The sequence below is a fragment of the Cherax quadricarinatus genome, chromosome 2, assembly GCF_038502225.1.
Source record: "Cherax quadricarinatus isolate ZL_2023a chromosome 2, ASM3850222v1, whole genome shotgun sequence".
In the NCBI taxonomy this organism is placed as follows: Eukaryota; Metazoa; Arthropoda; class Malacostraca; order Decapoda; family Parastacidae; genus Cherax; species Cherax quadricarinatus.
This window is the reverse complement of record NC_091293.1, coordinates 5,709,210-5,733,550: the sequence shown is the minus strand read 5'-3', so window position 1 is coordinate 5,733,550 and position 24,341 is coordinate 5,709,210. Positions and strand designations below refer to the sequence as shown.

The 24,341-nt window shown below is 43.0% G+C and overlaps 1 protein-coding gene across 1 annotated transcript in view; it reads right to left on the bottom strand.

Annotated features, from left to right (window-relative positions):
* Positions 1 to 6,115: 6,115 nt before the first annotated feature.
* The window catches only part of LOC128690178 (cell adhesion molecule Dscam2-like), a 485,658-nt gene continuing 467,432 nt past the window's right edge, over positions 6,116 to 24,341 (bottom strand). The window contains exons 34-36 of the mRNA XM_070089455.1: positions 18,952 to 19,121; positions 7,059 to 7,362; positions 6,116 to 6,159 (exon numbers count right to left, since the gene is read on the bottom strand). Of these exons, the coding sequence (XP_069945556.1) occupies positions 6,116 to 6,159; positions 7,059 to 7,362; positions 18,952 to 19,121 (518 nt within the window). The remainder of the gene's footprint in view (positions 6,160 to 7,058; positions 7,363 to 18,951; positions 19,122 to 24,341) is intronic.

Here is a 24,341-nt window from a genome sequence, read left to right as displayed (position 1 = left end):
GCTTGTGACGTGCCCCCATTCTGATTTCTCTCCATTTATGCAAACTCTCTGCTGTCTATTTGTCAGCCATGACTCTACCCAGGAAAAAAATTCTCCTCCTATTCCGTGTGCCTTAAGTTTCCTCAATATCCTCTGGTGTGGAACTCTATTGAAAGCCTTGCTGAAGTCCATATACACAATATCATATTCATTACCATGATCTACCTCCTCAAACACCTTAGTGAAAAAAGTTAGTAAATTCGTAGGACAGGAATGCCCCTTTGTAAAACTGTGTTGAGATTCATTAATCAAACTGTGCCTGTCAAGATGGCTACGAATTGCTTCGGCAATTATTGATTCCATAAATTTTCCCACTATGGAGGTAAGGCTTATTGGTCTATAGTTCGAAGCCAAGGACCTGTCACCTGCCTTGTAAATAGTTATTACATTTGCCATTTTCCACTTATCAGGCACTATGCCAGTTTGTAGTGATATGTTAAAAAGATTAACCAAAGGTATGCTAAGTTCCTCTTTACATTCCTTTAACACCCTTGCAAACAGTTCATCAGGACCTGGGGATTTGTTAGGTTTTAGTTTCTCTATTTGTCTGAGGACCATGTCACTAGTTACCGCAATCATACATAGTTTATTATCCTGTTCTACATAATCTATTATTTCAGGAATATCGCTAGTATTTTCCTGGGTGAAAACTGAGAGGAAGTAGGTATTGAGAAATTCACACATATCCTTATCACTGTCAGTGATCTGACCTGAGTTACTCTTAAGTGGGCCAATCTTGTCCCTAATCTTACTTCTGTATAACTGAAAGAACCCTTTTGAGTTAGTCTTTGAATCCCTTGCGACCTTAGCCTCATAATCCCTTTTTGCTTTTCTTATTCCTTTCTTTATTTCTCTCTTTAATTGAATATATTGATTTCTTAACTGCCCATCCCCTCTTTTGATATGCCTATATATGCCTCTCTTTTGACCAATGAGATGTTTTAATCTATTGTTCGTCCATTTGGGATCATTTTTGTTAGATCTAATTTCCCTACTTGGAACAAAAGTTGTCTGGGCAGCTAGAACTATGCTCTGAAAAACGTCATATTGGCAGCCAAGATCACCTACCTGACCCATAGTCAGGACATCCCAATTTAGCCCACCCAGGTTATATTTCAGTCCCATGAAGTCGGCCCAGAGAAACCTTTTCTACGAAGATAGGCTGAATGCACCGAATTTCTGTTCTCTGGCAAGGAATCGAAGTACAAAGGAAAACCGGGATAATTAAAGGGACTATAAATAGAATGCTGAAAATATCTAATCAGGAGAGAACTTGCAGCTTGAAATCCAAGTTGGACAAATTTATAAAAAGATTATAACAGTCTAAAGAGAGAACATAGTAAGCATAGTCGGGGGAGAGCATGTGATGAAGATTCGTGAAGTTCCAACCTGACTCGGTCAGGTCAGAGGGCGGTGTGACCAGAAATTGAAATAATTTTGGGTTTTGGGAACGCATAAAACTGAAGGGAGCTGCTAGTAGAGTTTTTGTGGAAGTGAACGTCGAGGTAAGGACTGTTATTTATGTCTTGTAAAGTGAAGTGAATGGAAAGATCAATTGACTCAACAAGGCCCTGATATTTAATCACTTGGGTAAATGCACACATGTCGTTTCACTAAGGTAGCTATCACTAAGGTTAATAATGAGACTCCTGGACTAAGAGAAGGCTCAGTAGCATTGAGTTCGCCTTTGAGCCAGGGCAAATCAAGCATGTTGGGGCGATGCTGAGGATGTCATCGACATAACTCATTGTGGATACTCCAGCAGGGATGATGTCACAGCCTATCGGCTTCAAGTCACTCCATGAAGTGACTCTCTCGGACTGGAATGACTGGAGGCTCATTGGTCACGTCTGTCTACTGTTTGTCATGTTGGTTACTGAAGGAGAAATAACACTTGTATGCACCATGTTCTGTAAACAACTGTACAAGGAGCAGATGGAGTATGGCCATGGGGTCCCCAGTCAATGCAGTCCTAGCGAATCTCTCCCATGGAGTGCTGTGAGGCCGAGATTCTGCGACATCATCACTGGAGTGTAGTCAGTAAGGTACATCGATGACATCCTCGCAATCTCCCCAACACACTTTCAATCTCATTCAGTTCATGGATCTCGTTTTTAGCACTGGACTCGACAACCTCGTCACTGCACAGGCCACTGAAGAAATCAAGTCATCTATCGAAGCACAGAACCCTTGGGCCAAGGTTGACTTCATTACCAAAATACCCAATGCTTCATCCATGCTGAAGGTCACCTTCAGTGACGTCAACATGGCAGTCAGAGCTCTCGCTGAGGGCCTGGCTATTCACTACTTCCACATCAACCCAGCCTTCATTGAAGCAGAGAAATACCAACATATCTCACAGTGCTATAATTGTTACTCATACTTACACACCACGAAAGATTGTCCTACCAAGGACATGAAGTTCTGCTCCATCTGTGGCCGTGAGGGTCATGACTTCACGAATTGCACTACTGCTTCACCACCTAAATGCTTGAACTGCAAGAATGACTACCATACTCTTGCTGCCAGGTGCCCTACCAGAAGAGACATAATCAAGAAACAACAACAACAACAACAACAACAACAACAAAAGAAGCCCAACCCACAAGTAACCACATATTCTGCTATCGCCAAGCTTCAAGCAAGATTCTTTATTGCATTATGTATGCTCATGTACAGAATGTAGCTGAGCCTGGTTCCTTCAACACCACCATCAATGAACTCTTCAAATATGCCTGGTTTTACATTCCCGGCATCTCCACCTTCCACTGAGATCCTAAAATCTACTGCAAATGTTACCAGCATCACCGGTGCTCCACCGTTGTCACAACTTCCACTCAACACAGAGATGGACCAATCAGAGGCCACTGAGTCGTCGGCAAACCCCACCAATGAGAGTTCACCACCGCCTGCTCCCACTACTAGCACAACTGACCAATCAGAAACCATGCCGCGACCAGCTCAGCCACCAGCCAAGAAAGCTAAAACACAGTAACCTGGGGATACATCACACCATGCCACTGCCACTACTGCACCCACACATGGACTCAGCCACTTGCGTTTACCTGGAGTTTACCTGGAGAGAGTTCCGGGGGTCAACGCCCCCGCGGCCCGGTCTGTGACCAGGCCTCCTGGTGGATCAGAGCCTGATCAACCAGGCTGTTGCTGCTGGCTGCACGCAAACCAACGTACGAGCCACAGCCGGGCTGATCAGGAACTGACTTTAGGTGCTTGTCCAGTGCCAGCTTGAAGACTGCCAGGGGTCTGTTGGTAATCCCCCTTATGTGTGCTGGGAGGCAGTTGAACAGTCTCGGGCCCCTGACACTTATTGTATGGTCTCTTAACGTGCTAGTGACACCCCTGCTTTTCATTGGGGGGATGGTGCATCGTCTGCCAAGTCTTTTGCTTTCGTAGTGAGTGATTTTCGTGTGCAAGTTCGGTACTAGTCCCTCTAGGATTTTCCAGGTGTATATAATCATGTATCTCTCCCTCCTGCGTTCCAGGGAATACAGGTTTAGGAACCTCAAGCGCTCCCAGTAATTGAGGTGTTTTATCTCCGTTATGTGCTCCGTGAAAGTTCTCTGTACATTTTCTAGGTCGGCAATTTCACCTGCCTTGAAAGGTGCTGTTAGTGTGCAGCAATATTCCAGCCTAGATAGAACAAGTGACCTGAAGAGTGTCATCATGGGCTTGGCCTCCCTAGTTTTGAAGGTTCTCATTATCCATCCTGTCATTTTTCTAGCAGATGCGATTGATACAATGTTTTGGTCCTTGAAGGTGAGATCCTCCGACATGATCACTCCCAGGTCTTTGACGTTGGTGTTTCGCTCTATTTTGTGGCCAGAATTTGTTTTGTACTCTGATGAAGATTTAATTTCCTCATGTTTACCATATCTGAGTAATTGAAATTTCTCATCGTTGAACTTCATATTGTTTTCTGCAGCCCACTGAAAGATTTGGTTGATGTCCGCCTGTAGCCTTGCAGTGTCTGCAATGGAAGACACTGTCATGCAGATTCGGGTGTCATCTGCAAAGGAAGACACGGTGCTGTGGCTGACATCCTTGTCTATGTCGGATATGAGGATGAGGAACAAGATGGGAGCGAGTACTGTGCCTTGTGGAACAGAGCTTTTCACCGTAGCTGCCTCGGACTTTACTCTGTTGACGACTACTCTCTGTGTTCTGTTAGTGAGGAAATTATAGATCCATCGACCGACTTTTCCTGTTATTCCTTTAGCACGCATTTTGTGCGCTATTATGCCATGGTCACACTTGTCGAAGGCTTTTGCAAAGTCTGTATATATTACATCTGCATTCTTTTTGTCTTCTAGTGCATTTAGGACCTTGTCGTAGTGATCCAATAGTTGAGACAGACAGGAGCGACCTGTTCTAAACCCATGTTGCCCTGGGTTGTGTAACTGATGGGTTTCTAGATGGGTGGTGATCTTGCTTCTTAGGACCCTTTCAAAGATTTTTATGATATGGGATGTTAGTGCTATTGGTCTGTAGTTCTTTGCTGTTGCTTTACTGCCCCCTTTGTGGAGTGGGGCTATGTCTGTTGTTTTTAGTAACTGTGGGACGACCCCCGTGTCCATGCTCCCTCTCCACAGGATGGAAAAGGCTCGTGATAGGGGCTTCTTGCAGTTCTTGATGAACACAGAGTTCCACGAGTCTGGTCCTGGGGCAGAGTGCATGGGCATGTCATTTATCGCCTGTTCAAAGTCATTTGGCGTCAGGATAACATCGGATAGGCTTGTGTTAATCAAATTTTGTGGCTCTCTCATAAAAAATTCATTTTGATCTTCGACTCTCAGTCTGGTTAGCGGCTTGCTAAAAACTGAGTCATATTGGGACTTGAGTAGCTCACTCATTTCCTTGCTGTCATCTGTGTAGGACCCATCTTGTTTAAGTAGGGGCCCAATACTGGACGTTGTTCTCGATTTTGATTTGGCATAGGAGAAGAAATACTTTGGGTTTCTTTCGATTTCATTTATGGCTTTTAGTTCTTCCCGCGATTCCTGACTCCTAAAGGATTCTTTCAGCTTAAGTTCGATGCTTGCTATTTCTCTGACCAGTGTCTCCCTACGCATTTCAGATATATTGACCTCTTTTAGCCGCTCTGCTATTCTTTTCCGTCGCCTGTAAAGGGAGCGCCTGTCTCTTTCTATTTTACATCTACTCCTCCTTTTTCTTAGAGGAATAAGCCTTGTGCATACATCGAGTGCCACCGAGTTAATCTGTTCTAGGCATAAGTTGGGGTCTGTGTTGCTTAGTATATCTTCCCAGCTTATATCGGTTAGGACTTGGTTTACTTGGTCCCACTTTATGTTTTTGTTATTGAAGTTGAATTTGGTGAATGCTCCCTCGTGACTAGTCTCATTATGTCGGTCTGGGGCTCCATGCATACATGTCTGAACCTCAATTATGTTGTGGTCTGAGTATATTGTTTTTGATATGGTGATATTTCTTATCAGATCATCATTGTTAGTGAAGATGAAGTCTAGTGTATTCTCCAGTCTAGTAGGCTCTATTATTTGCTGGTTTAAATTGAATTTTGTGCAGAGATTTAAAAGCTCGTGTGAGTGTGAGTTTTCATCAGAGCTGCCTCCTGGTGTTATTACTGCAACAATATTATTTGCTATATTCCTCCATTTTAGGTGCCTTAAGTTGAAATCCCCCAGGAGCATGATGTTGGGTGCAGGAGCTGGAAGATTTTCCAGACAGTGGTCAATTTTTAACAGCTGTTCCTGGAATTGCTGAGATGTTGCATCCGGAGGCTTGTAGACTACCACAATGACTAGGTTTTGGTTCTCGACCTTTACTGCTAAAACTTCCACTACATCATTTGAGGCATTAAGCAGTTCTGTGCAAACAAGTGACTCTGCAATGTACAGGCCAACCCCCCCCTTTTGCCTGTTCACTCTGTCACATCTGTATAGGTTGTAACCTGGGATCCATATTTCGTTGTCCAAGTGATCCTTTATGTGGGTCTCAGTGAAAGCCGCAAACATTGCCTTTGCCTCTGCGTGGTGTCTACCTTTACACTACTAACTAGTATAACGACAAAATGTACACTTCAGAAGTCTCCCAGCGCCTCCAGGACGGAACAGTCAAGTTTACCTGCGAACCGACTTGTTCATACAACACCGAAGACGTGCACAGACTGCTCAGCAAGCATCAAACCCTTATGGAAGTCGACTACACCTCAAGGAAGAAGTTCAGGACTCTCCAGAATAGGTCTCGTGAGGAAGGTATGCTTCGTGGTGCCTTCCTCTAAGGCATCCATCAACAACCAATCACCGTGAACACAAGTTTCCCCAGGACCCTGATGCCTGCTAAAGCTGGGGTGTGGCTCCAATCGACCCTGTATTTGCTGCCTCTGGCCGCCTGCGCTTCTGAAGCAAGAAGACACTTCCCTCCTGGGAAGTCAGTGTAGAGAGAAGAAGAAGACATCCTCCAACCGGAGGGCCAAGAAAGAAGAAAGAAGAAAGAAGATGAACGTCGCCCTCCACCCAGGTGGCCACTGCCGGGTCACCATCTGGAGAAGACCCGGGCCGGAAGTACCGGCGAATCAACACGAATGAAATGAACACTGGTAGCAGCTACTTTAGTGTAATGACTTGTGTGCCTAGATGCTTAAAGATTAAAGCTTTGTTGAATCACTCGTTTATAAGTGACTTATCTGTACCACAGCCTGAAAGACAGTGCTGCAGCTCGAGTTGCTGTTGTCTGCAAGTGGATTTAAATTTGATATGGGCGTGTTGAGGGTGGTGGTGTGGGGCGAAGGTGATTCAGCATTGTGTGTGTTAAATGTGCGTATTGTGGGCAGTTATGAAACAGTAGGCAGACTGCGACAAATGGACGTGTTATGGGCAAGAGTGAGGATGGGAGGAGTATATCAAATGGGCAGTGGTGGGGACTGTGGGTAAGCAGAGTGGACAGAAAGGCATGTTGTGGGTATGGGTGAGGAAGGGGATGGGCAGAGTGCAACAAATGGGCGTGTTGTGGGTGGGACTTACTATGATGCACAGCTCTCATCGGCCCTGACCTGTCCTGGTCCAGCTGGTTCGACGACTCCGTCCGGGACGAGGCCGGTGGGTCAGTGTCGGAGTCGGAGCCGAATGTGTCGTACTCCTCACTCTCCGATTTGACCGAGCGCGGCCCTGGCGTCGGGTGCCGTCCACGGACACCTAAAACGCTACCACCTTTGCCTCCTCCTCCTCCTCCGCCGCCGCCGCCGCCGCCGACCCCTCCGCCACCACCATTGCCGCTACCATCTCCACTTCCGACACGGCAGTAGGTCTCCCCAGTGCTTGACAAGCGCTGGGAAAGAAAAAATACACCTACAAGGAAATTTCACCATACACAAAAAGACCCACATGTTGATGAGGAGACTTAAGACGACGTTTCGGTACCTCTTGGACCATTATCAAATTGTAACTTTATAATCCAGGATGAACTGAAACGTTGTCGAAAGATATAATATCTATGAAAAAATATGTTAATGAAGTAAATAAAGACCCTCTCGAAGTACTAGGCTTAGTTCTGCCAAGCAGCAAAAACATTGAATGACCTGAAAGAGACACAAAGCACACACCTAATAATTTTTCTTGGGTGTCCTGCAACCACTAATATACTTAGCATGAGGAAAGAATTAGGTATGCCTAATACTGATGATAGAATACAAACATCATTGTTTTGAATGGTTTTGAAAACTGACAAGTTGAAGACTGAGACACTTATGCATCATATGGGAATCTTTATTGAGGAAACGTTTTGCCACACTGTGGCTTCATCAGGAATTCTTCAGGAATTCTTTCATCAGAAGGTAAAAAAGAAGGAACACTGCAACAGGCCTACTGACCCATTTCATACTTGTCCAACCATTGGACGAAGACCTACTTACACTAGTGGATGGTTCCACTGTGATCCCGCCTCTTCCTGCTTCCACTCACCTGACTACAATATATGAGCCACTTCTCCGGCCATATGCTGTACTTTATACAAGAGTGATGGACTGAATACATCGATTCCAGGCTGATGGACTGATTACCTAAAACTCCTCCTCTCCTTACACCTTTCTGCATTGCATTGAACAGATGAAGCCACTGTGTGGCGAAACGTTTCCTTAATATAGATTCGCATATGTTGCATAAGTGTTTCTATATTCATCATTGTTATGACCGGACTGAGGCCGCTGCATGGTGATCAAAACATTTTTATCTCAAGAGATTTACCAGGATGTATAAGTCACAAGAACATAAGAAGGAGTGTTGCAGCAGGCCTACTGGCCCATGTTAAGCAGGTCCAAATCACACCCACTTAACGAATGAGTACTGCTGTAGGACCAATAGCCTATGCTAGGCATGTCTAACTCACACCCACCCACACCCACTCATGTACTTGACTAACCTATTTTTAAAGTTACTCAAGGTTTTAGTTTCCATGACTCACAAGAGATGTTAGGACATTTCCTGCCACCCTGACGGGTAACAGCTTTAAACACCAGCAGGAGCTCTGGAAGACGTATATACAGGACTTGTAGGTCAAATGTAATAACGCATAGACTACGCTGATGTCTCCCTTAACTCTGACAGCGGGAAAGCGGGAAATGCTGTGATCGTAAACTAGGTAAATTAGACACATGTGCAACACTTGGTATCTATGGATTCGAAAACTAACTCAAAAGTTTTTTTCCAGGTTTATAGAATAAAAGTTAGAGAAAAGATTGGTCCCCTTAAAAATAACTCTGGGCATCTTACTGACAAGGAGAATGAAATGTGCTCTATTTTTAATAATTATTTTCTCTCGGTTTTCACACAAGAAGACACTAACAATATCCCAGTAATTATTTTTTATAGTGGGCCTGAAAAAGATAAATTATGTAATATAACAGTCACTAGCGATATGGCTTTGAAACAAGTAGACTGAAACAAAATAAATCGCCGGGCCCTGGTGAGCTTTTCCCAAAGGGTTCTTAAGGAATGCAAAATGGAACTCTGTGAACCATTGACTAATATTTTTAATATATCTCTTCAAACAGGTGTAGTGTCTGATATGTGGAAGATGGTCAATGTAATTCTTGTTTTTAAAGAAAGGGACAAATCGTTACCATCAAATTACCGCCCAATAAGCCTAACATCAATTGTAGGCAAATTATTAGTCAATTATAGCTGATAGCATAAGAAGCCATCTTGATAAACATAATTTGATTAATGATACTCAACATAGACTCACAAGGGGCCATTCCTGCCTAACTAATTTACTTTCTTAAGTAAAGCTTTTGAGGCGTTGGTCACGATAAGAATTCGATATTGTTTATTTGGATTTTAGTAAGGCTTTTGATAGAGTACCACACCAGAGACTGTTAAAGAAAGTGGCAGCTCATGGCATTGGGGAAAACGTGCTATCATGGATCGAGTCATGGCTCACCAATAGGAAGCAGGGAGTGTGTATAAATGAGGTTAAATCTAAGTGGGGATCTGTAATAAGTGGCGTTCCACAGGGATCAGTTTCGGGCCCATTGTTGTTTATAATATATATAAACAACCTTGATGAGGGAATTACTAGTAAAATGATCAAATTCACTGATGACACGAAGATAGGTAGGATAATCGATTCAGACATAGATGTCGTGGAACTTCAGGAGGATTTAGACAAACTCAGTTCGTGGTCAGAAAAGTAGTAACATAAGAACATAGGAATGGAGGAACACTGCAGTTCAGATACAGTTCAATGTAGATAAATGCAAATATCAGAATGGCATACAATTACGACATACTGGTAACCAAGATGTCGTTGTCAGTGAATCTGAACCAAGATATCGTCTATTAATAGAACAACTTTACCAGCAGCTTAAAGAGGAGCTTAGGGTAGCTAAGCTCAAGATATGGCGATTGACAGAGGAAAACAAAAGGATTAGTAGTTTCATCCTGTTGTGAGTCCTCAGGTCAAGAGGGGAACCTGGTCAGTGACTGGGCAACAAGGAACGTAGCTGAAGATCAAGAATGATGAGTGACAGTAACAATGAAGAGCCAGAAGACTACTGTGGAAACTCTGAACCCATTTCGGCGCTACCCGACGAATGTGGGTTGTTTAGTGGGAACGTCACAATGAGCACCAAGGAAGCATTAGCAAACAAGGGTGAGTCGACATCCCTTGAAACCCCAGTGAAGACCATTCCAGTGAAGGCCATCCCAGCGAAGACCATCAAGAACATCACGACGATCTCTGCCGGTGAAGGTAAGAACATTGTTTTAGTCGGGGACAGACAGGTTAAGTTTATGGATAAGGCATTTTGTCTTAGGGATAGGAAGAGGAGGCAGAGGGTATCCTTTACTGGGGCTGGGATGAGGGATATTGTTAGCCATCTAGACGATATCATGAAAGGTAATGGGAGCAATCCTATTATCTGTCTCAGTGCGGGAGGTAACGATGTTGGCAGATGTAGGAGTGAAAACCTGATTAGCAGGTATAGGAGAACAATAGAGATAATTAGGAAGAAAGGTGGGAACCCTGTGATATGTGGCATTTTGCCCAGGAGAGGAGATGGAAATGAATGGTTGTCCAGGGCAATTGGTGTCAATTGCTGGCTGGACAAACACTGTAAGGAAAATGCAGTAAAATTCACAGACAACTGGGATCTCTTCTATGGCAGAAATGACATGTATGGCAGGGATGGGGTTCACTTATCTAGGTTTGGGGTGGGAGCACTGGCCAACGCAGTAGAGGGAGCTCTTAGGTCTTTAAACTAGAAATAAATAATGGAATGTGTTTTTGTGGAAAATCAGTGAATTCTCAGTGTAGTGACAGTGTGAGTTTTAGGGAAACCAGTTACAGGCAGAATGAGGTAGAGTTATTGGAGAATATTGGGAAGCCAGTGGCACTAGGTGACAAGGACAGTAACAGGTATAGTGGAGGAACAAATTAGCAGAAAGAGAAAAGAGAAGCGAGATTTTCTAAAAACACTGATGTTTTTGGCATAACTGAAATGTGGTTTAGTATAAAAAATTGGGACATGCCTGCTGAATGTCACATTCAGGGTTTTAAATTGTTCCAAGTAGGCAGAAGTATCGGAAAGGGGGATGGGGTGGCACTCTATGTCCGAGCTCATTTAAAATGTTGCATAAAAACGGGTATAAAGTCTGAAACACATACCGAGTCTGTTTGGGTAGAATTTTCAGAGGGGCACGAAAAAATTATTTTTGGCGCGTTGTACCGTCCCCCAAACTTGAATAGAGACCAAGGACGACTACTGTGGGAGGAAATTGTTAGAGTCACAAGGCACGATAACGTTGTAATTCTAGTGGACTTTAACTTTAGTCAGATTGATTGGAATTCCTTGACTGGGAATTTAGAGTCTAACGACTTCTTAGAAGTAGTTCAGGATTTTTTTTTAAAGCAGCTTGTTACAGAACCCACAAGAGGAAGTAACCTGCATGAGTTGGTTATGGCAAGCAAGAAATCACTTGTTAATAATTTAGAAATTTCAGAGGAACTTGGCGCAAGCGACCACAAATCAATTACCTTAAGCCTTGAATGGAAGTATGATAGTAGGGATAACTCAGTAACGGTTCCAGATTTTCGCTTAGCAGATTACAATGAGCTTAAAGAACAACTATCATCTGTGGACTGGGGTAACGAAGAGATCTATCAATATGAGAGCTTTCTGAACATTATACATGCTGCCCAAAGTACATTTATTCCTTATAAAGAAATCAGATCGAACAGAAATGACCCTAACTGGATGAATAATAGGCTCAAATATATTTTAGGGCAAAAGAAAAGAATTTATAGGCATATCAAAAAAGGTGAAGGTCATCTTATGAATCAATATATTGACATTAAGAGGAACGTTAGAAACAGGATAAGAAAAGCTAAACGGGACTACGAAATTAAAGCTGCTAGGGATTCGAGAGCTAACCCAAAAGGTTTTTCCCAGGTTTGTAGAACAAAAGTTAGACTAAAGATAGGTCCCCTTAAAAATAATTCTGGGCATCTTACTGACAAGGAGAATGAAATGTGTTCTATTTTTAATAATTACTTTCTGTCGGTTTTCACACAGGAAGACACTAACAATATCCCAGCAATTAATTTTTACAGTGGGCCTGAAGAAGATAAATTATGTAATATCACAGTCACTAGCGAAATGGTTATGAAACAAGTAGACAGACTGAAACAAAATAAATCGCCGGGCCCTGGTGAGCTTTTTTCAAAGGTTCTTAAGGAATGCAAAATGGAACTCTGTGAACCATTGACTAATATTTTAAATTTATCTCTTCAAACAGGTGTAGTGTCTGACATGTGGAAGATGGCTAATGTAATTCCTATTTTTTAAAGCAGGGGAAAAGTCGTTACCGTCAAATTACCGCCCATTAAGCCTAACCTTAATTGAAGGCAAATTATTAGTCAGTTATAGCTGATAGCATAAGAAGCCTTGTAATAATGTTATTAGAATTACCGACAATATGTAAAGTAAAAGGACACAAGTACATGAATGGGGTAAGTCTGAGTGGGGATCTGTAACAAGTGGCCTTCCACAGGGATCAGTTTTAGGCCCGTTGTTGTTCATAATATATCAATGACTTTGACAAGGGAATTACTAGTGATACGAGCAAATTTGCTGATGACACGAAGATAGGTAGAATAATCCATTCAAATGTAGATGTCAAGAACTTCAGGATGATTTAGACGAACTCAGTTCGTGGTCAGAAAAGTGGCAGATGCAGTTCAATGTGGATAAATGCAAAGTTCTAAAGCTTGGGAATGTTCATAACTCTAACACTTATCAGCTTAATAATGTAGAACTTAGCCTTACAGAATGCGAAAAGGAATTTGGGATTATGGTAAGCAGGAACTTTAAAATAAGACAGCAGTGCCTAAGTGTGTGTAATAAGGCAAATAGATTATTGGGATTTACATCAAGAAGTGTATTTAACAGAAGTCCCGCAGTTATACTGAAGCTTTGTACATCATTAGTAAGCCATAACCTACATTACACAACTCAGTTCTGGTTTCCATATTACAGAATGGATATAAATTCTTTAGAAAACATTCAGCGAAAAATGACAAAACTAATTCAGAGCATTAGAAATCTTCCTTATGAAAAAAGATTGATGTCCCTTAAATTACATTCACTTGTAAGACGAAGGATGAGGGAAGACATGATCGAAATATATAAGTGGAAGATGGATATTAACAAAGGGGATATAAATAAGGTTTTGAGGATATCTCTCCAAGAGAAAACCCACAATAATGGATTCAAATTTGATAAGTTTAAAATTAGAAAGAATATAGGATATAGGAAAGCATTGGTTTGGAAATAAGGTAGTTGATGAATTGAACAGTCTGCCTAGTAGGGTTATTGAAGCTAAAAACCTTGCGTAGTTTCAAATTTAGGTTGAATACATGAGTGAGAGGGGTTGGATTTAAGTGGGACTTCCACATGAGTTAGTGGATTTATCAGAGCATATTGTTAGGGTAGAACTAAAGTAGGTTGGGCTAATATTCTGTTAGTGGGCTGGATTTGTGAATGGTGGGAGTGGTGCCCCTGATTTTTTTGATAAAGTTCCAGAAGGCTTTGGTGTTTTTGATATGCTGTTTGTCCACTTGTAGTATGAGCTGTGACCAGTGATTGTTGTGGTCTTGATCTAGACTGTGTAGAATGTTGTTTCTGAGGTAAGTGAGATCTAATCGGACTTGATTAAATCTATGTATGTTGTAGAGAAAGCGGTTGTGGTAACAGATAATGTCTTCTTGTTCTGATTGAGGGTTTGAAAGAATAACGAGTGGTGTGGGTTTTCTTTGGTACTGTGGTGTTGGCTGCTTGTGTAATGGTGTCTTGGATGAGAGCAAGTTGAGTGTCAGTGTCAGAGATGGGTTTGCTGTTGTAGTCATAGGTGAGGTTAGTATTATCTATGTGTTGTTTGAAGGCATCCCAGTCAGCATTCTTGTAGGAGAAGGAAGGTGTGGCCGGGATGAGGATAGGGTTGGAGATGTGTAAGATGACGAGAATGTGATCAGAACCTGTAATAGGGCCAGATGATATGTAGTGTTGAAAGAGAGAGCTGGCTCGGTTTGCCAGAATGATGTCGGGTTTGCCTTGGCCAGTGTGACTGTAGAAGGTGTTGAAGTCTGGGCCGAGGTGAACTAGGTGTTTGTGGTTTGTGAAGTTGAGTAATTGGTGACCAAGTTGGTTGTTACTGGTGTGATGAAAGGTGGTGTGTTTGGCATTCATATCAGCTAGTAGGTATGTTGGTGTGTTGGTGTAGTTGAAGACTAAGGAAAGATCGTGTATGTTGAGAATAGTGTTTGGGCGAGCATAGGTGGTGAAAAAGATAAAAGGCCAAGGTGGGTGTGTATTCTGACCGCAAGACAGTGTTGTTGTATAAAAGAGATTGGGAGAAATTCGTGTTTTAAGTTGGATTTGACAAGGATGGCAACCCCATCGTGGGGATCATAGGGGGACTGTAGTGCAGTATAACCATAATGGCGGATACTTTGAGGGGCTTTGAGCCAGGTACTGTTTAGCAAAACAATATCTGGCCTCTCTGCTTCAAGGAGCTCGGCCAGTAGGTGCCTAATTGTAAAGTAAAAACGTACATTGAACTGAATCACCTTAAACATGATTTAATGGTTTCGTCATAGCAAAGTTAACGTCGGGGGAGGACTTTGGATTAAAGGCCGTCATAGTGGTGCCATCAGTGGATGTGTGTTTGTAGGTGCTACGGACCCGTTTCCTGGAGGGGAAGGAAGAGATGGATCTGTTTTTATGTTCTTTGGTCTGTTTGTCAGATGTTGGGGCAGGTTTAGGTTTGAGTGGATTTTGTCTGGAGGAGGTGGAGTTGGACCTGGATGAAGTTTTGGTTGTGGTGGAGTGGGCAAAGGTGGATGCAGAGGAAGTGGAAGCTTTGGTAGGGGATGAGGAAAAGGAAGCTATGGTAAGGGATGAGGAAGTGGAAGCTATGATAAGGGATGAGGAAGTGGAAGCTTTGGAAGGGGATGAGGAAGTGGGTAAGGAAGTGGGGGAGGGGTGGTCATAGCAGCAGCAGTAGGGGTGTTGGTGGGAGGTGTAGAAGTAGTGAAGAGGGGTAGGGGAGGAGAGCTGGTGGGAGTAGGAAGTGGGGGGGGGTGGGAGAGAGGCAGGCGGGAGAGGTGGTAGGAGGCTTAGAAGAGAAGCAGGAAGGAGGGATAATTAAAGAGGGAAGATTGTTAGCAGACAAGATTAGGTTAAGAACATGTGAGTAGTCTGATTGGTAAGCTTGTGAGATTACTATCGCAGAGTGGGCAGCAGTGGCGAGTTGACAGTTAGTTTTGTAGTCTAGTGTGGGTGTAGGTGTAGAAGGAGAAGTGCATGTAGTCTGTGTGTTGGTGTTTGATGTGTGTAGAGTAGAAGAGGTAGACCAGGTGCGTGGGGTGGCCCAGGCATTGGGGGTAGGGGAGGGAGGTGCAGGGAAGGGGAGGGAGGTGCAGGGAGGGGTTGGGGAGGGGGGGAGGTTGGCTTGCTCTGAGGGAGGAGAGAATGTGCTTTCTAGAAGGGCAGGAATTTGCAACTGCAGTATGTGACCTGCCACAGTTAGAACATTTAAGGGGGAGGTTGCAAGTATTCCAGAAGTGGCCAGTTGCTGAACATCTGGAGCAGACTTTCTTGGCAAAGATTCCTTGACTGAAGAGTGTAGAGGCGTCAGCAGGAGTAGAACAGCGTATTTTGAGAATGGTAGCGTTTTCGGGTCTGTAAATATCGTCAACAGAGACCTTGTTCCTAGTACTGATATCTTTTATTAAGTCTTCTTTGTCTGTGTCATAGGCTGTCAGGAGAGAGTAGTCTACGTGTTTAGCAATGACTGTGCTTTTGTCAGGGTGCTCAGGAGTCCAAATAATGGTGAAGCCTGCGTTGAGAAGGCTTTGTCTGGTATCGCTTGAGGTGTACGTTTCGTAGGAATGTTTGTCAAGAAGGAGTTTGAAGCCTGAGTTGGTTTTGAAGACTTTAAGTTGAGGTGCACCAGTGATCTGATATAATAAATTTTCAGGACAGATAGTGGCATCAGGATTAGAGAATTTGAGGTTTAGCGAGAAGAAATTGGATTTAGAAGAAGCAGAGGCAGGTGTGGGCGGTTGAGGGAGAGTGGAAGGGGGGTGGGAGGTGGAAGGCAACGAAGGCATCGTCTAATTACGAAAAGATGAAATTGGCGGTAACAATCGGCCAAAAAGTGAGAGTACTCAGCTAGGCAAGTATGTGTAAGTATACACACGTACTTGCCTGGCACAGGACACTGAGGAGGTGAACTGTAGCTTGATGGAGGTTACCTGGAGGTTACCTGGAGGTTATTCCGGGGATCAACGCCCCCGCGGCCCGGTCCATGACCAGGCCTCCCGATGGATCAGGGCCTGATCAACTAGGCTGTTACTGCTGGCCGCACGCAGTCCGACGTACGAGCCACAGCCCGGCTGATCCGGCACTGACTTTAGGTATCTGTCCAGCTCTCTCTTGAAGGCAGCCAGGGGTTTATTGGCAATTCCCCTAATGCTTGATGGGAGGCTGTTGAACAGTTTTGGGCCCCGGACACTTATGGTGTTTTCTCTTAGTGTACCAATGGCGCCCCTACTTTTTATTGGCGGCGTTTTGCATCGCCTGCCCAGTCTTTTACTTTCGTAGGGAGTGATTTCTGTGTGCAGATTTGGGACCATTCCTTCCAAGATTTTCCAAGTGTAGATTATGATATATCTCTCCCTCCTGCGTTCCAACGAGTACAAGTCAAGTGCTTCCAAGCGTTCCCAGTAGTTAAGGTGCTTGACAGAACTTATACGTGCAGTAAAGGATCTCTGTACACTCTCTAGATCTGCGATTTCACCTGCTTTGTATGGAGATGTTAATGTACAGCAGTATTCCAGCCTAGAGAGAACAAGTGATTTGAAAAGGATCATCATGGGCTTGGCATCTCTCTTTTTGAAAGTTCTCATTATCCATCCTATCATTTGAGCACTGTATATCGTGAGTGGCGGCGAGACTGGCTGCCCTGGCTGCCTTCAAGAGAGAGCTGGACAGATACCTAAAGTCAGTGCCGGATCAGCCGGGCTGTGGCTCGTACGTTGGACTGCGTGCGGCCAGAAGTAACAGCCTAGTTGATCAGGCCCTGATCCATCGGGAGGCCTGGTCATGGACCGGGCCGCGGGGGCGTTGATCCCCGGAATAACCTCCAGGTAACCTCCAGGTATGGCGTGCAGTCAACAGGCGAAGAGAATTCAGGCAGCAACAGGCTTCCTACCCTTGGGTAGGCAACCACCGACGCACCAATCCTGATGGTGGAGAGGAAGACGAAGGTCCAGCAAGCACTACTCTAAGCGAAGTCTCTCCCAACACAAGGTAATTCGAGAGAGGCGAGATCGTCGATGTGTAAGTGGTGTGTTAGGTAAGCACACGCCACTGGAGCTAAGCCACTGGAGCTAAGTCACAAACGAGGAATGCAGCACCGTGATTGAGTGAGGTCTGATGAAGAATCCTGGATTGTTGTTAAAGATTCGCCGGTATTCTCCTGGCTCGGGCCTTTTCCAAGTGGTGGCCCAGCACTGGCTCCCTGTTTAGGGAGTGTCTGAGACCTAAGTCTTCCATGGGAGGAGGCACAAGTACCCCCTCATCTTGTGAGCTACAAGTTCGAGCTCAGGCACCAACCCTGCCCTAGTAGGGCTGGGCATGGTGTGGATCATACCCCTCATCTCCGGGACCAACTGTCCCCAGGCCTAGCCACATTCCCCGCCCTCACAGGGCTCGTAGGGAGAAGCTAGGCCTCTCTGGTCTGCCATCCCCACCCCAAAAGGACTAATGGGAATGACAGTCTTGTGACCTGAAATCTCTGGCTCAGGCACCTACCCTGCCCTAGAAGGGCTGGGCATGGTGTCGATGCTCCCGCTGTACCGTGTACTGCGTGAGAGGTGCTACTCTGAAGAATCCTGGAGTCATCGCTTATTTCTATATCTGACAACTTCAACCAGAATAGTGGCTTCTATAACATAGCTGAACCACTTGCCAAGAAACTTCTTCATTGCTATCCCACATAAGAACATAGGAATGGAAGAACACTGCAGAAGGTCTGCTCACAAACGTATCCAATCTCCCTTCCAAGCTAACCAAGATTTTAGACTATAACCCCACTCGGTACATCATCAGATGCAGCATTCTCCACCTGACCTTAGCATTCTGAACCTGACTATAAATACTCGCGTACCTTCCGCCCCAGGTAGATCTGTTTGTGACTAGAAAAAGCCCACTGTGTGGGCGAAACGTTGTCAATAAAGGATCACATTATACTGCATATGTGTTTATATTTCCACTTTGGCTTGTTATCTACAAGGAAAATGATATCTACACTTACAATGCGATCTACACCTTATATTGCAATCAACACGGTACCTAACCTAACTTAACCTAGGTTAGGTTAGGTTAGGTTAGGTACCGTGTTGATTGCAATATAAGGTGTAGATCGCATAACAAAGTAGATTCATGACACGTAGATAACAAGCCAAAGTAGCACAGGATTCCCATATGTTGGAAATAAATAGTATAAAATACCGACACAATGGAAATATAAACACTTAAGCAGTATAATGTGATCCTCTATTGACAACGTTTCGCCCACATAGTGGGCTTTATCACGTCACAAACAGATCTGTTTGTGACTTGATAAAGCCCATTGTGTGGGCGAAACGTTGTCAATAAAGGATCACATTATACTGCTTAAGTGTTTATATTTCCATTCCCATATGTTGCATAATGTCTCGGTCTTCAAGTTGTTAGTTTTCAAAACCATTTATCACACAGGACTCTAAACTCTCCTCCGCTCCATTGTAATAAGGAATTACATTACATGGTATAAGGGGCTGTTAATGTCCCCTCGAAGACGCGACAGCAAGACTCACCTCTCTACCGGCCATGACCTCCTTGTAGGGGCATGGTTGGTAGTGTCCGTGGGAGGGGTTGTGGTGTTGCTGTGGAGTTGGTTGCTGCAGGCGGGGTCGCTGGGTCTGCTGTTGCTGTTGGCTGTTGTTCATCTGGAAAGTCGCATAAGGGTAGATGTCGTCTGCATACTCTGTAGGGTGAAACAAATTGGCAAAGGAGCTCTAAGGATTATCAAAACAATTGCGCAGCAGCAGTTTGATGTAAAAAATATCAATAACGAAAGTGTTCATTGTTACCAATAGAGGTTAATATATTTCTCTCCCTCCTCCCGTTGTCTCTGGTTAGTATATGTATATACAGTCTACATAGCACAAGGAGAATGTCGCTAGTGTAAGATACCTAGATGGAAAAAAATGACACAAATTCAATATAATGCGATCCTCTATTGACTACGTTTCGCCCACACAAGTTACAAACAGATAAAGTCCATTGTGTGGCGTAGTCAATAAAGTATCACATCATACTGGATTTGTGTCTATTTTTTCCATCGTGTCGGTATTTTACCATTTATCTCCATACATAGATAAGTTTCAAGTTGGAAAAATTCAGATTCAGAAAAGATATAGGAAAGCCCTGGTTCAGTAATAGAGTTGTGGATGAGTGGAACAAACTCCCGAGTATCGTTATAGAAGCTGAAACGTTGTGTAGTTTTAAAAATAGGTTAGATAAATACAAGAGAGGGCGTGGGTGTGATAAATGGTTTTGAAATCCGATAAATTGAAGATTGAGACACTTATGCAACATATGAGAATCTTTGTTAAAGAAATGTTTCGCCACTCAGTAGCTTCATCAGTCCAATACAAGGTAGAAAGGGTAAGGAGAGGAGGAATTTGAGGTAATCAGTCCCTCAGCCTGGAATCGATGTGTTCAGTCCATTACTTGTAGAAAGCACAGTATATAAGCCACTTCTCCGTCCACGTGCTGTACTTTCTACAAGAGTGATGGACTGAACACATCGATTCCAGGTTGTGGGACTGATTACCTCAAACTCCTCCTCTCCCTACTCTTTCTGCCTTGTATTGGACTCAGGAAGCCACTGTGTGGCGAAACGTTTACTTAATAAAGATTCCCATATGTTGCATAAGGGTGTGGGTGGGTGTGAGTTGAACCTGACTAGCTTGTGCTAATAGATCTGATGCCATGCTCCTTCCTTAAGTGGCTGTGACTTGAACCTGACTAGAATGGATCAGTGGCTTAAGCCGGTAGGTGACTTGGACCTGCCTCGCATGGGCCAGTAGGCCCGTTGCAGTGTTCCTTCTTTCTTATGTTCTTATTATAAAATCCGTATTGTTGTCTGTGTTCCGTGTTTCGTATCACTGATGGCACTCAATACCGATAAGTTGTTGAATAAGATACATGTGCAACATCCAGGTATCAGTATTGGAGAACCGTTTTGCCAGCATAAATTTTTTTTAGTCGAATACAGGCAAATATAAACTGGGAATTGAGGGAATAATCGCCACAAAATTACGTATTCTACGTTCTTCAGTGTTGTGCTCGCCTGTATTCAACTGAAGACGCCTATTGCGCAGGCGAAATGATTTGGCAAGATAGATACCCAAGTACTGTACTTCCTTGTATCTATGTGTTTAAACCCGTGTGTGCACATATAACATATAGCGTGTTGATTTAGCCCAACGAGCCTTCTGGGAGGCAAACTGCTGCCATGCATAATGCCAGATGGATACCGTACCATTCAGCCGTTACATTACAAGAAGGTAGAGAAAATGTATCCTTGACAGTAACATGGTTCATATATCCCTGGATAAAAGGAGTAGGAGACAGAGGGTTTGCTTTCCTGGGGCTAGGATGGAGGATATTATCAGCTGGCTTGATGGTAATGGGATCAATCATATTATCTGCCTCAGTGCTGGAGGCAATGATCTAGGCAAGCGTAGAGGTGAGGACTGAGTTAGAAGGTATATGAGAGCAATAGACATAATTAGGAAGAAGGGGGAGGGGCGCCCTGTTATATGTGGCATTTTGCCAAGAAGGGGTGTTGGAAATGAATGGTTGTCCAGAGCAATTGATATTAATTGTTGGATGGATAAACACTGTAGGGATAATGCAGTACCATTCATTGACAACTGGGACCACTTCTACAGTAGAATTAACATGTATGTCAGGGATGGGGGTTCATTTATCAAGGGTAGGTGTGTGTTTTCTCGCTAGTTCAGTTGCGGGTGCTGTTAGGACTTTAAACTAGAATTAGTTAGAGGTATGGGTTTAGGAATGGAAAATGATGAGTGTGGAAATATTGACTTAGGCTTTGATATTACGAATCTTAATAATAACAGTCATCGAATAACACAGGGTAATGATAATAACAGAAACTGCATAAAAGCAAAGCTGAATAGGAAAAAGGTGCAGAAGAAGAAGCATATTAATGTATTTTATGTTAACAGTCGAAGTGCATGAAATAAAATTAATGAATTACGTCTGGTAGCATGTGCGGGGAACTTTGATGTCATTGCAATAACCGAAACACGGTATAATTTAAAGAGTCGAGATATGATTGCCAAGTGCCGTATTCAAGAGTTTAAGCTGTTCCATTTAGATAGATTTAACAGGAAAGGGAGTGGAGTTGCATTATATGTATGAGAAAATATAAATTGTTGCATAAAAATAGGTATATAAATGGAAAGATTAGTAACAGAATCTGTTTGGGTAGAATTTCTAGGAGGTCAAGAATAACTAATTCTAGGTGTAATATACCGACCTCCAGGCTTGGATCACGATAGAGGGAGACTTCTTTGGGACACAATAACGTAGTGATAGTAGGGGATTTTAACTTTAGTCAAATTGACTGGACTTCTTTCACCGGTAATCTGGAGTCCAGTGACTTTATGGAAGTAGTTCAGGATTGTTTTCTGAAGCAATGTGTAACAGAGCCTGCCAGGGGTAATAATTTACTCGACCTAGTCTTGTCAAATAAAGAAACCCTCGTAAATAATCTGGTGATCACTGAAGAGCTTGGCGCAAGTAATCACAAACCCATTACTTTTAATATTATCTGGGAGTGCCAGAATCGGGATAATATAGTAAAAGTCCCAGTTTTTCGTTCTGCCGATTATAACGGACTTAGGGAACACCTGTTTAATCTCGATTGGGGCAATCTAGTTAATGGTTTTACTGATGATGATAATACTTACGACTACGAAGAGATCTGCGTTTATGATTTTTTTCTTATTAATGTACAACGTGCTCAGAGTATATATATTCCCCTGAGAGAAATTAGGTCAAATAATACGCTCCAAAATGGATGAACAAGAGGCTAAATCATATATTAGGAGAGAAAAGAGGAATTTATAGCCGCATCAAAAGAGGAGAGGCAAAAAGTAGGACCTCTGAAAATTGGGAATGGACAGTTGACGGATTGCGGACTGGAAATGTGTTCTATTTAATGATTATTTTTGGTCTGTCTTTACACAAGAAGTCGTCAATAAGATTCTAGAAATTAACAATTATTCAGTTCCTGAAGAATTCAAATTAACGAATATTACTGTCACGAGGGACATGGTTATCATCAAACAGATAGATAAATTGAAACATAATAAGTCCCCGGTACCGGACAAGTTGTTTTCCAGACTACTTAAAGAATGCAAAATGGAACTTAATTAGCCATTAACGAGCGTGTTTAATGCGTCTATCCAAACTGGTGTTGTGCCAGAGATGTGGAAGATGGTTAATGTAGTTCCTATATTTAAATCAGGGGATAAGTCCATTCCACCAACTTTCCGTCCAATAAACCTGACGTCTATAGTAGGCAAATTATTAGAATCAGTTATAGCTGATACTATTAGAAGTCACCTTTGATTAATGAATCTCAACATGGGTTCACGAGAGGTCGTTCCTGCCTGACAAATTTACTGACGTTCTTCAATAAAACATTTGAAGCAGCAGACAGTGATAAAGAATATGATGTTGTTTATTTGAATTTCAGTTAAACCTTCGATAGAGTACCTCACAAAAGACTCTTAAGAAAAGTGGCAGTTCACAGTATTGGAGGTAAAGTTCTAGCGTGGATAGAGGCATGGCTTACCAATAGAGAGCAGAGAGTTTCCATGAATGGGGTCAAATCTGAAAGGGGGCTGGTCACTAGTGGCGTTCCACAAGGATCAGTTTTAGGCCCATTGTTATTCATAATTTACATTAATGACCTTGATGAAGGAATTACAAGTGACCTGAGCAAATTTGCTGATGATACAAAAAATATGCCGGATGTTTCATTCTGAGGAGGATACCAATGAACTCCAGGAGGATTTGGACAAATTAATGTTTTGGTCTGAAAAGTGGCAGATGAAGATCAATATGGAGAAGAGTAAAGACATAGTCCTTGGGAATGAAAATAACCCTCGAAGTTATAAATTACGTAAAGTAGAGCTTGATCATACAGAATGTGGAAAAGACTTGGGAGTCATGGTAAGCTGAAATTTAAAGCCAAGACAGCAGTGCCTTAGTGTGCGCAATAAGGCTAACAGATTACTAGGATTTATTTCAAGAAGTATAAGCAACAGAAGTCCAAAATTTATTTTACAGCTCTATACATCACTAGTGAGGCCTCATTTAGATTATTCCACTCAGTTTTGGTCTCCTTACTACAGGATGGATATAGATTCGTTAGAAAACATACAGAGAAGGATGACTAAAATGATATATTGTATAAAGAATCACCCGTATGAAGATAGAATTAGAACCTTGAATTTTCACTCTCTGGAGAGACGTAGAATGAGAGGAGATATCATCGAAGTGTATAAGTGGATGACGGGCATAAACAAGGGAGATAATAAAATACTGAGGATATCGAACCAGGTAAAAAAACAGAAATAACGGATTTAAGTTAGATAAATTTAGATTTAGAAAGGACATAGGTAAATACTGGTTTTCGAACAGAGTTGTGGATGATTGGAACGGTCTTCCTAGTAGGGTAAGCGAGGCTGGGACCTGGGTAGCTTCAAGAAGAGACTGGACAGATATATGAATGGGAGGGGCTGGTTGTGATTTGTGTCGTGGGTATGGGAGTAAATTCTTGCTTTGCTTTGGGTAGTGGTTGTTTTGATAAGGACCTGTCTTGTGTGGGCCAGTAGGCCTTCTGCAGTGTTCCTCCATTCTTATGTTGTTAAGAAGGCAGTGTGCCTCCCAGGATAAGATCTGGGTTGTTACAGCATGAAGGTTGGCAACCAGTCTAATTTACGAAAATAATTTTTGTGCTTTTATACTGTTTTGAAAAAATACACCCCGACTCCAGAGGTATGATATGTGTGCTCCATTATTTTCCTGCCCTGGTTCATGATCTTCCTCTCTATGACCTCCTTACCTGCACTAGCCCATGATTTTCCTCTCCTTGACC